This window comes from Vipera ursinii (genome assembly GCF_947247035.1).
Source record: "Vipera ursinii genome assembly, chromosome: 1".
Taxonomy (NCBI): domain Eukaryota; kingdom Metazoa; phylum Chordata; class Lepidosauria; order Squamata; family Viperidae; genus Vipera; species Vipera ursinii.
In genome coordinates, this window is record NC_139512.1 from 317585301 (window position 1) to 317598211 (window position 12911).

General features: G+C 38.9%; 1 protein-coding gene across 2 annotated transcripts in view; it reads right to left on the minus strand.

Moving 5' to 3' along the window:
- Nucleotides 1-1332: 1332 nt before the first annotated feature.
- The window catches only part of SRF (serum response factor), a 63331-nt gene continuing 51752 nt past the window's right edge, over nucleotides 1333-12911 (minus strand). For both annotated transcript variants that reach the window (XM_083352723.1, XM_083352722.1), the window contains 4 exons: nucleotides 8658-8777; nucleotides 7038-7229; nucleotides 5838-5914; nucleotides 1333-5317 (listed from right to left, as the gene is read on the minus strand). In XM_083352723.1, coding sequence (XP_083208849.1) covers nucleotides 5222-5317; nucleotides 5838-5914; nucleotides 7038-7229; nucleotides 8658-8777 — 485 coding nt within the window. In that variant the 3' untranslated portion in view covers nucleotides 1333-5221. The remainder of the gene's footprint in view (nucleotides 5318-5837; nucleotides 5915-7037; nucleotides 7230-8657; nucleotides 8778-12911) is intronic.

A 12911-nucleotide genomic window follows, 5' to 3' on the forward strand; every position in this document is an offset into this window, starting at 1 on the left:
ATTTTGCCTTCTGGTACACCAGCTTTTGTTCTTTGTACCTTGGACTTTATGCTAAGAGCCAGGCACTTATCTTACAAGAACAGTTATATTTGCCAAAATCTGCATACAAGTAGGCAACAGACACACACAAGCAAGTATATCAAAATTGCAGGGAAGAGGGGGCTATTTGGTGTGGTTTTCCACTAAATTTTTCTTTTCAACTCATTCATCTAAAAGCCGGACTCCACCTTTTGACTCCCTTTTGTTACCTAGGAAAATAATTCAGTGGCCTTTGTCATTGCCACCTTCTGTGGATTCATCTGGTCTTCCATCAGGCACTTCTTGCTCATGAGCAGCCCCCATGGCCTTTTTATTCCAACACTGTCCCTTCCTATTTTCCCCACATCCTGATGGACAGGAGAGAAGACTATGAAGTGGAATGTATTCTGGACATGTTTTGAGTATCTTATTCACTACCTTGAAGGTCATGGGAAAGAACCACATATGTCCATACTCCATATCTTGTACATTGGTTTCCTCTGAAATTCTTCCATACAGTCGTTCACTGTAATCTGCCACTACTATAAATGATAGGGGGAGGGAATAGTTTTCTTTAGTGACCTGGAATGGGGCGGGAGGGGAGAAACGCTATCAAGCAAGCAGGAGTGGGTAAGGGAGCAAGTCTATAGTTGGTTCCCATAGCAACTTGGCAGTGTCATTTTCATGTGCAAAAGAAGAGAGTGAATCTAACCAGGGAGATGGTGTGGAAAAATGCATAGCTAAACTTGAGGAAATGCAAGGAATATTAACAGATCTGGAAAGGAAGAGGCGGTGCCAAAGATACTCATGAATAACCCTGCCTTTAAGAAGGGCTGGAAGAGGCTATAAAGCTTTCAAAATTCTGTTGAATCAGAGTTTTCAAGGTATCTATTTCCTTGATCTGCCATGAAGGGCTGACACCAAGGTTGTAGAAGCTGGAGACTGAAAAGTATACTGGGGTAATAGTGAACCACTTCTATATTCTTGCCAAGAAAACAGCATAGATACATCCATGCAGTTATGAAAAATAGACTTGACATGGAGACTTATCTATCACCTATGGATTACACATCTTGTCTCACACTACTTTAAACATGAGCCAGGCAAAATCTCCCTCCTAGTTCTCAACCCATCTCCTTTTCCTCCTCTACTGTGAAATATTTCTGTTCTTGCTAGCGTGCTGTTAACATCACAGATAATTGCAAGCAGTTACTTGTTTCCAGTCTTTATTTATTTATCATATTTCTCCATTGGCACACTCCCAGAGGACTCATGGCAGTTATTGGTCAAAGAAGCAATACATAAGACACAAAGTTTGTGCACAAAATGATACATTTATTGAAAGATTATTTTTTTTAATACAAAAGAAAGCTCTGTACATAGTACTGCGATTACTGTCACATCCGTCCAGAAACACAACCCTGGAAATTAACAAACCACACACACAGCCACTCACACACACACATACACACGCCCACACATGCGCACGCACGTGCACACACAAAAAAAAATCCAAAAACAATCTGTAAAGTGAACTAAAAATGTCACCACACAATAAATGCCATTTCATCCCTGATAAGTGTTCTTACAATTCAACACTTTAATCACATGCAACATTAGCGTTTAACCTGCAGGTGCTTTTTTGTAGGAGGGAGAACTTCCTTGATGTGAAGGATGAGTATCAAGTGTAGAATCCCCAATCAGAAAATTAGTACAGTATCAGAAAAAATTAGTACAGTATCAAAACAAAAATTCCTTGATTTTAGCCTCTCGTCTCTATTTCAGCAGAAGATTTTTGAATTCTTAGCATGATTCGAGAATTACTGTTTTGCAGATGTGCCTTTATCCCAAGCAGCTTCCTACTAATAGCTGAAAAATTCCCTCTTGGAGAAAAAAACAATCCACATACAGAAAACAGCTATCAATGTATAGCTAAGTTCCATTTGCATGGCAAATCCTTCAATATTCCATATCAGAATTGGGGGGGAAACGGGTTGCTGAAGACTGCTGGCAAATGTTTTCATCAGTGGATAGACATCACTGAATATAAATATTTTTTTCCATTATTGCTGATAATGGAAGGAGACAGCTAACCAAGCAATCTTTTTGCCATAAAATATATCTGTTATGGACTAGAGGGCAGAGAGTAATCATTCAGCTGCCTTGACTGCCTTTCTTTCTCATGTCACTGATTTAATGAAGAAGGTTAAAAAAATCTGCACTTTAGGTAAAAAAAGCAATGAGGGTTAAAACAAGGAGATACTTTTGCACCAGTCTGGGAGACTTCATTATTGAAGCTAGTGCTGGAGAAGTACCAGTAAATTCAGATTGCTTGTAATATATATTTAAAGTGAAAGAACTGAATAAACCACATCCTTTCAAACTGCAAATAATTGGAGAAATAATACTTTGCAATGTTTTCTGACATTTAAAACAAAACAAAAAAAATATTCTAAAACGTAACCCATCGTGGAAGGTTTTAAACAAGTTACCCTAATGTCTTCTTTGAATTAAATATAAGCCAGATTTGATGGAGCTTGGGTACCTTTTTATAATGTGGCCATGTGAGCTGAAGATGCAAACAAAAGCAGTACACAACTTCAGTTTGGCCTGATGGCCATCCCAGGATTTGTGTGGCATGCTGTATTGATCTCTGCATCCCAAAGTGGAAGGAGCATGCCCCGTTTTAGAAAAGGATGCAAGGTTTTTTTAAGATGGTAAATAGATGCCTTAAGCATCCACAGGATTAAAGATCTCCACTTTGCTCCGAGAACAAACAAATGGACCAACGCTTTGGTTCCATCGATTCTGAGTGTCACTCTGGCACTATAAAGAGAATGCTGATGCAGTTGCATGTGGCTTTCAGGTAGTACTTTTTGGATATCTAGTACATTCTGGGAGTTGAAGTCCACGCATCTTCAAGTTCCTAAGGTTGGGAAACGCTGATCTAGTATAAGCTGTCTCCTCCCCACTGGTGCAAACTTTTCCACCAAAGCATGATTCAAGTGCTAGAGACAGAGACATGTTTAAACGCTAATGTTCATGGAAACAATTTTAGAATATTACAATACAAATTAAAAAGGCCCCTTTCATTTTTTTCATCCCTGCCCCAGGGCCCATTTCCCCCCCACCCCAACTACAAACCCCATGAAAACTGTATAGGAGCCAGACTTTTAATTCCTTTAAGAATTACATAAATACTGAGTTTAACACTTAGAAAAATAAAGTCTTTTTTTTTCAAGGCTTCTTTTGTCTTTTAATTAAAAAAAGAAAGAAAGGACTTACAATAGCTGCTTTCTTTCTGTAAGTCTGCAGCTTCCTTAATCCAAAGCTGGCCTTTTTGGGGAGGGGGGGCATTTATAAGAACCACTGACCTGTCCTGGGCTGAATGACATGCATGATTGTGTGCAAACAAATGATCCAATATCCCAGCCCTTCCTCTATTCCGCATCTCTTTCCATTCTCCATTACAGACTAGCAGTCCTGCAGCTTCCCCCTTTAAATGTGTTACCTTATTTATTCATTCCAGAACCTCCTGTTTTAAGTGTCATAAAAAAAATCTAAAATTTTCACTGTGGACACAACAGTGGCTTCACAAAAAATAGGAAGAACCTTTACCACAAATGCTCTAGGGATAAGCTTGCCCCATGCCATCTACCCACTCCCAGACTGAAGGCCTTGTAGGTGCAGGTCAAACATGCTTCATGATGGTGGTGCAACATACCCTCTCATTTCCAGGGCTATCTGAGAAACAAACAAATGTCATAGGCTATGTTACATTACTGTATCCCAAACTAGTTATATTTCATCCATGGATGCAGTTGCCTTGGGAAAGCCTGCTGAGTTAAGTTTAAATACTTTTTCTTAAACAACCCTTATTTGTTTCCAACTTCATTGCTTAGCACTAGCCTTCATCAACCTTTTCCAATCTTTTAGTCGACAATTCCCAGCATTGCCAAAAGCTAGTGGATATGGAGTTTGGAATCCAATACATCTTGGAAAGCACCAGTGGGGAAGGTTACTTTATACCTTCCAAAATTAAAATAATAATAATAACAATAATAATTATAACATGACTGTAGCTCTTCCTTCTCAGGAAGAAAAAAATTCAGCAAAACTCAAGCATTACACAAAATGAAATCTGCTCATGGGTTTATGAGTTGCTGAGTGTGTTTCCAAGAAAAAAGGGAGATGGGTAAACAATTCTTGTTTGGGCTGCAAGATGTGTATACAGCCAGACTAAATGGGCAAGAAGCTGGTCCAAGTCAGTTCCTATGCAACAAAAAGAGATTCCAAGGGAGGGATACTTTAAAGGTAAAAGGAAATCCAAGATGCTCAGTTGCTCCAGCTGGAATGCCAACAGGAAGAACCCTCTCTTTGCCAGCCAAGAATAAAGGCAAGCCAACCCACAATGCATCATGGATTGCTTGAAGGCACAAAGCTGCAGCCAGGAAGTGACCTGAACTGGAATGGGGATGGGGAAAGAGGTGACTGTCCCAGCTCTGGTGTGTGTGTGGGTGTGTGTGTGAGAGAGAGAGGGAGGGGGGGGAGGAGATATCAGGGCTATGCCTGAAAAGAGACTAACTTTTTCAGAATGGCTTCACAGTCTTCTGGACTGCAGCTTCTTCCCACAGCCTCCATTGCTCTGCCTAGAGGTTACAAACTAAGGACATTCAAGGACATTCTTATGTATCAGAAGCAGCAAGGCAGAGAGAGAAAAAAGTTCCCTCCCTGGCAATGAAAACAGATGGAAAGTTTATACATGGCAGAGTAAATTCTCCCACTCATGAGAGAAAGTTTCTTTGGCTGGAACAAATAGGAAAACAAAACAATAAACCAAAAGAACAGTAAATGCAGTGTAACAAAGTCCCCGTACAGCCCATACTCAGCTTCCTGCTACTGGCCTTGCAGCCACTTTTAATATGCATCTATGTACTTCTGTGGGTGCTTTTGTGTGTGTGGAGGTGTGTGTGTCAGTATAAAGTGTGAGAAGAAAACGTGTAAAAGGCAACAATAAATAAGTGATGGAGTCCATACAAAAATAGGGACTGCCGAGATCCTCGTGCAGCTTGAGGAGTGCCATAGATCCAGGGCCAGATGCAGCATAAAGCTGGAGGCGGCGGCGGTAGCATCTGCTGGTTCATGTTGGGGTGCTGGGTACACACTTCTTCCCCTTCCCTCACCAGGTCCCTCCCAAAGTTGCTCAGTCACTCTTGGAACCATGTGATGTCTCCAAGTTGACCACCTGTAGCTCTGTCAAGTTGGCAGTGCTGCTGCTCTGCTGACCAATGACAGCCATCTGCAGAGAGAAAAGAACCAATGAAAGGAACAGTCTGTTATGGGCGAACATCTAATATTCTTCTGCTCCTGGGTCTCACAAATAAGTAATCACGGCTTACTTTCTTCACTTACATTTCAAAACTACCCTTCAGAATTTCAAGGCATATGAAACCTCATATCACAATTAATAAAAGTCAATGACACATAAAAATACTGATGCCAAAAAGCCATGTTTCTATATTAAATGAACAGCACATGTCATACAAGCTCAAAGGTTCAGTATAAATTTGACTGGAGCTGCTGTTAAATAAACTGAACATCTGCTCACAACACTTCTGTAAATGGAACATGAAGCTTGAAATCCTCATGTCTTGAACAACTAAGGTAAAAAACATCCGATGCTGCAAAATAATTACAAGCACAATTACAATTAATTTTATACTATACTTACTCCTGCTAGTGTATCTCGTTTTCAGTAAAATGACTGCAGTCTCAGGGTAAAAGCTGAAAAGAAAAATACAAGGTTGTTTTGTACCTACCTGGTGAAGCTGGACAGCTGAGACTGGGATCTGAACTGTTCCTGACGGAGCTGTCAGGAATACCTGAGGGACTCCACCTGCCAGAGAAAGTGACAGATGTACACTAGTCATTCTCCAAAATTAGCCTCGATCACTCTAGATTATGCAGACATACTCACAGTAGGAAATTAAAAAATGAACTACTGCTATCAAAACCAAATCACTCACAGAGCAAGCTATGTTTTTACAGAACAAAAAATATAGTCTATAGATAAATTGAATTCACATATGATGCTATACCATATGATACTTGGCTTTTTAAAAAAGGCTTAATCTGTTATGTGAACCTAGCCACTGTGGTTTATAAAGCAAGATTTCTAGTGTTGCATATTGGGTAGCTCTAGCCAATTGGAATTAATTCAATATACAAAGTTTAAATAATTCATGCATTAATGCACTATGTGAGCCTAATTCCTTTCACATAAAAATCTCACTAACAGAATAGACTCTGGAGTGATTTAGGAATCATTTTTATTCATATCCCTCCTTTATAATATATATCCCAGCAGCCTATGCAATGATCAGCATTTCTTTTTGGAACTCAAGAGTTGGGGTTTTTACCAAAATTGGGGCAGGAAACCATTGTGACCACCATAAACAGGATAAGAAAGCCTCAATCAAATGCTTCTCCTGAATTGTTGCCTAAAACTCAAAGCCACCACAGATATGGTGTATATATACATGCAGTTATATGTACATCGTATCTGCATGCAAATCCTCTCTCAGATCACATCCCTTATTCATCTGTATTAAACTTTAGCAGGCTGACTGAAAAAGATCCTCTTTCTTGATTTCCTTCCTTGTTTTTACTTTTGATTCTCACATTTTAGCAAATTTGTTCCTCAAATAGAGAAGAGAGTGTCTGTTTCTAGGCTCAGTAAAATATTCTTTTGAACCCCGAGAGTATTATAGAGGCAATATATCTCAAACATCTATTTTCCTGAGTTCATATGACTACTGTGCCAGCTGAGGAAAAAGCATGGATTGCTTAAGGAGTTTCTGATACAGTAAGGTACCCATTCTGAACTGGAAGCACCCTAATGGTTGAGAACCAAATGTTGCTTTATGCTGTGTACATGTATAGCTAGGGAAAGAGACGTCAGATGGGCAGTAAGGAACGTAGGATGTTCAAACATCAAACTTATCTGGGTCCAGTCTTACCCTGATCCTGGACTTGCCCATGTGAAACCTGCATTGCTGATGGGGCCTGGGAGAAGGCATTGAGAACCGCAAGCCCACCATCCGTGAGACCCGATGTAGGAGCATACATCACTGCATGAGAACTGGGGTACATCATATGGCCTCCCACAGTGGTTGGCACAGATGAAGTCATGATTGTAGCTGGCAGGGTCACTGGCAAAACAAAAGAAAAGTCACAACTGAAATAGCTGTCTGCTACATCTGTTTGCTTTCGCTATCTTACCGGCAGAAGCAAGACCTCTTCATACTTCTATCAGGTGTGTGCAGAGTTGCAGGGTAAAACCTACTCTAGATCTCTGAGCCAGTACAAATTTATCATGTACATTCGTCCCAGTCTAAATCCTACTGCCAGGAGATAAAATTGTCCAAAGCCTTCTGAATGCGTGACAGAAGACAGATTCTACAGTTGTTCAATATATCTGAAAAAATGTGATGTATGCCTGAAAATCAGGCTGCTCCTTCATATTCCAAGATCAGATCTCTTTTCTTTTTTTGGGGGGGAAGGGTGGGAAACTATTTTTTTAGCAGAACTAAAAAATATTGTTAAAAAGAACATATTATTTTTAGACATGGATAGAAAATTGTTTCTAAAAATAAAGCATCAATGTATAAAATATACAATAGGGGATTGTATATTTGATGCCGCTCTGGAATCAGGGTTACAACAGACACACCCCCTCCTTAAATGGAGAGTTTGACCCATAAACAGACCAGAAGTGAAGCATGTGTATGGTGAAAAAAGAAATCAAGTCGGGAACACAGCAGAGAAGGGGGAAAGAAACTTCCAACACAAATAGCAAACCTTGGGAGAAAAACTGTGAGTGCTGGGGGGTGGGGAGAGAAAAGCCCCATTCACAAATCTATAGTAGGTTTTACATGCAAAAAGACTAAGACTGGCTACAAGAACTGAGGGCCTGGGAAATAAGAAAAACTTTAAAAACCTAAAAAACAATTAATGTAGAAAAAATAGCACTACCAATTAAGAATAGAAGTAAGGAACAGAACTATAATTCTGTATAATAAAATAGTTTTTTTGGGGGGGGGAACCAAATTCAGTTTTTATGATCTGCAACAGAATAAGAAAAAACATATAAGAACATATATCATATAGGAACATTACCAAGCAATCAGGATGGTCTGATCTTGGTTATACCTGGTTAATGTTGGATGGGAGACCAAACCTCTAGGGCAGGGGTAGGCAACCTCGGCTCTTTTATGACTCATGGACTTCAACTCCCAGAATTCCTGAGCCAGCATAGGTCCTTGCTTAATGACCCGCATGATCCTGAGGTTACAAATGCAGCACCACTAAGTAATGCAGTCATGTAAGATCTTTGCTTAACGAGCCACATAGTCCTGGGATTACAACAATAACTAGGATTGCTGTTGCTAAGCGATGTGGTTACGTCACATTGCACTTTATAGCTGTATTGGTTAGTGATGGAAATTCTAGTCCCAATTGCTGTCATAACCCAAGGACTACCTGCATTGAACTTCTTGGTGTTGAGTTCTCGTGGACTACCGTGGAGAGCTCCTGGCTCCAAACTGCAAAGTGAGAGTTAGGAGTAATTGGTTGCTTACCTGTCCCGCTGGAAGAGGTCTGTGTGATGTCAGTGCTGCTGTCGCTTGTAGGAGACGTTTGCTGGGGGCCCTGATGCACCTGGATGGCTTGCACAGGAACCTGTTGAGCCACTGCACCACCTGGGAAGCAAGACAAGCTGTTCTTAGCATGTGCTGTTGCTAAGAACCCTTTGACTTTAATTGACAAGATATGTTAGATGCTTTTTCAAAACAATTACAGCGACATGCTATCCCTCCACTTTGTTAAAGTGGTTTTTTCAAAGTTATTTTTAAGAAATTGTTCAAACGATATTGCCTTCAACCACAGCACTGTCAGAAGTTAGAAGTCAATGAGGGAGGAATTAATTAAGACAATGTATATAGGATGACTTGCAGGAGTTTCTATATTTGAAATAAAGCACTGTATAAGAAGTGACTTTTATTATTTAGGATCATGCAGTATCTAGGAAGTTAGCAATGTAAGATATTTCAAAGAAATATGGATATATCAAAAACTAATCTTAAAATCATCACAAACAAGAAAGAAAAAGCCATTTTTAACAATAATCCTGCACTCATACAAACAATTAGATACAACTTTGTAATGTGTTTATTTATCAATCATATTTGCCCATCTCCCTCACAGAGGGACTTTTTAAAACTTAAGAAACACCAGTGTGACATAGTGCTTAAGAAGATGGGTTGACAACCTTTAGCATGAAAGTTCGCTGGGTGATTTTGGGATAGACACTCTCAGTCACCAGACCTACCTCACTGGATTGTTGTCATAGGGCAAAATGGGAGGAGGGAACACTATTTATACTTCCTTAAGCTCCTGAACAAAAGATTGGAAATAAATCTAATAATCAAAGAATTCCCCCAAAGAGAGGGGGATGTGTGAGGGAGATGGGCAGTTTCTAAATGTTGGGAATTTACATTTTTACAACCTGATGACATCTAGAACTACCATTAACTTTCAGGTCCCAGCAAATATGGCTATGACATTCCTGGGTGAAGATTTTAGCCAGGAGACTTCTGGCAACTACCAGGTAACTTAAGAACCATTCCCAAAGGATTCAATCAGATGTCTGGGGGGAAGCCACCAAATAGGTATAAAGAAAACTATTATCTCTTGCTCCTGAGCCATTCAGAATTCAAAAGCTGTAGTACTCATGAGCAGAAAGGATCTATCTGGCTGCAATGAATAATTCTTCTCATGAATTTATTTGTATCATTCATTTTATAATATATGTATGTAACTTTGTGTTTGTCTCTGTGTATATTTATTTATATGTAGAGAGAGAGATAGTTTATTTGTATGCTAACACTATATTAATTATATTTTGTGTAAGGAAGGAGTATTATACAGGAATAAGTCAAAATTGGAATATGATAACAGACCTTCATTTTTTTTTCATCAACACGTTTTTTCATCCTTTTCTAATCCATTTAGTACACAAATATAGTTAAAAGAATATTTATAACCCACCTCACCAGTCTATCCAAAGGGATTTTTCTGTCTACTAGCATCCAAAATAATGTACGTGGAAGCAGAAAAATATAAGGCCAAGAGGAAGGGGCCACCTAGTAAAGCATTTGGTCAGCTGTTGCCATCATGGGTTTCTACTCGTTCCCAGAAAGCATAGTGGACAGGACATGCAGATCTAAGTTTCCAGGTTTAAGTGTCTACATCTCTGGCTACATCATTTCCCTTCTATTTACATATCTACCTATTTTAGTCTAAGTCTTCCATCACTGTAGCCTTTCCATTACCTACTACTATCAAACTATAAAATAGCCTTAAAGACAAATACACCATGCTCACAGAAAGATGGGGGTCATCAGGACTCTTTTGCTCTCTTTCTCTTTCTTTCCCTTTAAGAAAAAGGATATGACAAATACAAATAGGGCTGTCAACCTGATGCTTCCTACCGTGCACAAATATCAGCAAATCACACAAAGGTATAATCATAGAACTATATAAAAGTGTGTTAACTTCAAAACTAACTTTATTCAAATTTCAGGCATCTTGTTATTCTGTTCTTACCCCATCTCTGAATTATCTTCCCAAGAGACTAAAGTAACACCAAATTTATTTTCTTTACAAGAATCAGATAAGAGTATTTTATTTACTGAGCCCCTTTAAATCAGTTTCAATTGTTCTGACAACATTGTATTAAAAGAATGAGTTTAAACCATACTTGTTCATATATTTATTGAGAAAAATAATCAAAACCTACATATTTGTATGGGGGGAAAGTATGTGAATCTCTAGCGTTATCAGTTCATTGGAAGGGGAAATTATAGTTTTGGTCATGTAGAGAACAGATCACATTTTAGGTCATATTTATGCAGATATACTGAAAATTCAATTCACAAACTTTTAAGGACCACTGTACATTTTAATATTTCACATCCTGCCAAAGTTTTAGGAAGGCAGACAAATGTTGAAAAATGCAGTAGCTGTGAAGGTCACAACATTAACCTATGCAGGATAAGAGCCAATGCAGTATAATGGTTAAGGAGTTGGAGTAAGGGTGAAGAGACACAGGTTTTAGTCCATCCTCTGTCACAGAAGCACATCCTGGGCCAGTCACACTCTCAATCCAACCTACCTCATGGGGTTGCTTTCGTGGGACAAAATAACTGCTCTGAGCCCCCACACTTAATAAGGTAGGATAGAAAACTTACAAAGAAAAAAAGAAATCTATTCAGTATTGTTTGTGACAGATAAAACTATGTAAGATGCTAGATTGTTTTATTTATTCTCTTGCAAATGTAATGCCCCTCACAAACAATTCTGTGTATCTTTCCATATGTGCCTGTAACATTATAAAAATACAAGCAATGATATAAGAATCAACATACACATTGTAAAAGGACTTCTATCCTTTGTAGAATTTATGTGAAATAATCCCAGAAATAGAATTAAATGGTAACTATTTTATGTGCTTGTAGATTTTTTTTAAAAAAACATATTCTGATTTACCATTATGTATTTCATTGCTGCCAATTGCCTTGATTTGTGAAGAAAAGATTTAAAAGCACATAATGTAAGCTTGGTTTCTGTCTATCCCTATTATAGTAATGGAATAATTTTGTGATAATAGCTTTTGTAGAACTACTTGGAATCAAACACACAGAAGAGGAGAGAGAAGAGACACAAGCTTTAGTAACCAGGTACAGGAAGTGGTGTGATGACAAAAAGTAGGCAAGCCAGAGTTTTCCCTTTTTCTCTGGGTTGAAAAACTATTTTGTCCTTTGTAGTTCAAAATGTGTCACCCACTTTAGCAACTGTGAAGAACAGTACAAACAAAAGATGCTCCAGAAGCTGGAATATCTAAACCTTAGGATAGCAACTAAGATGGTGTGATCAAAGCATCTCCCTCTTTTCACCTGTGTGGCAGAGTTTCAATCATATTTCCACCATCTTGACTTCTCTGCCTTTCTCGGGGATGCCTCTGGCCCTGAATTTGGCCTTAGGGCTTTACATTGCCCATGTGTGTCATAAAATGATGTTCTCATTCTGTCCTACCTATACATCAAGGTTGCTCAATCTGATTAACCCATCTACGGGTTAATCAGGTATGAATATCCATTTAAGTTCACACAAAAATTATTACACCAGAACAAAGTGAGAGTGATCTAATCTAACAGAATGTTGCTTTAAATTGTTGTCAGGCTAATCCAAATTTACACCACCATAGAGTCAGACAAATTTCTTAAGAGTGAGTTTGTTCCAATGACCTACATAAAACGCATTCCTAGGCACTGAATTTCATACACCATTACTCTGTCTAGCTCTACCCACCCACCGGTTCTTCCCTTGGGCTTTTTCTAGACCTCCCAATCTGATTCATTATGCTACTTTGAAGATATTACTGACTCAGTAGATCTACTTTTCCTAATTCAAACTACCATAGAAGTAATGTTACAGCCCCCCAGGGTAAGCCAATGTAACTGAGCAGACTTCTTTTCTAATTTCTTAAGTCTGGGCATCAAGAGAAATCTTTACGTATTCTATCAGGACTTCAATCTCAGCTTGTGGCAGAAATAAACTGACCCTACATCCTGCAGCAGCACTAACTGAACAGGAAATAGATCATCCAAAAATTCTAGCTACATGGCAACCCAAGCATCATTACACTGCTCTATTTTTTTCCAGAGGGAAGCCCAAAGAATGAAAATTGTAGCAAAGCAAATTCTGGCAATAATTAGTAGAAAAACACACCAGATGGCAGCACTTGGCCAACCTTGGCTGATCTTGAAAGAACT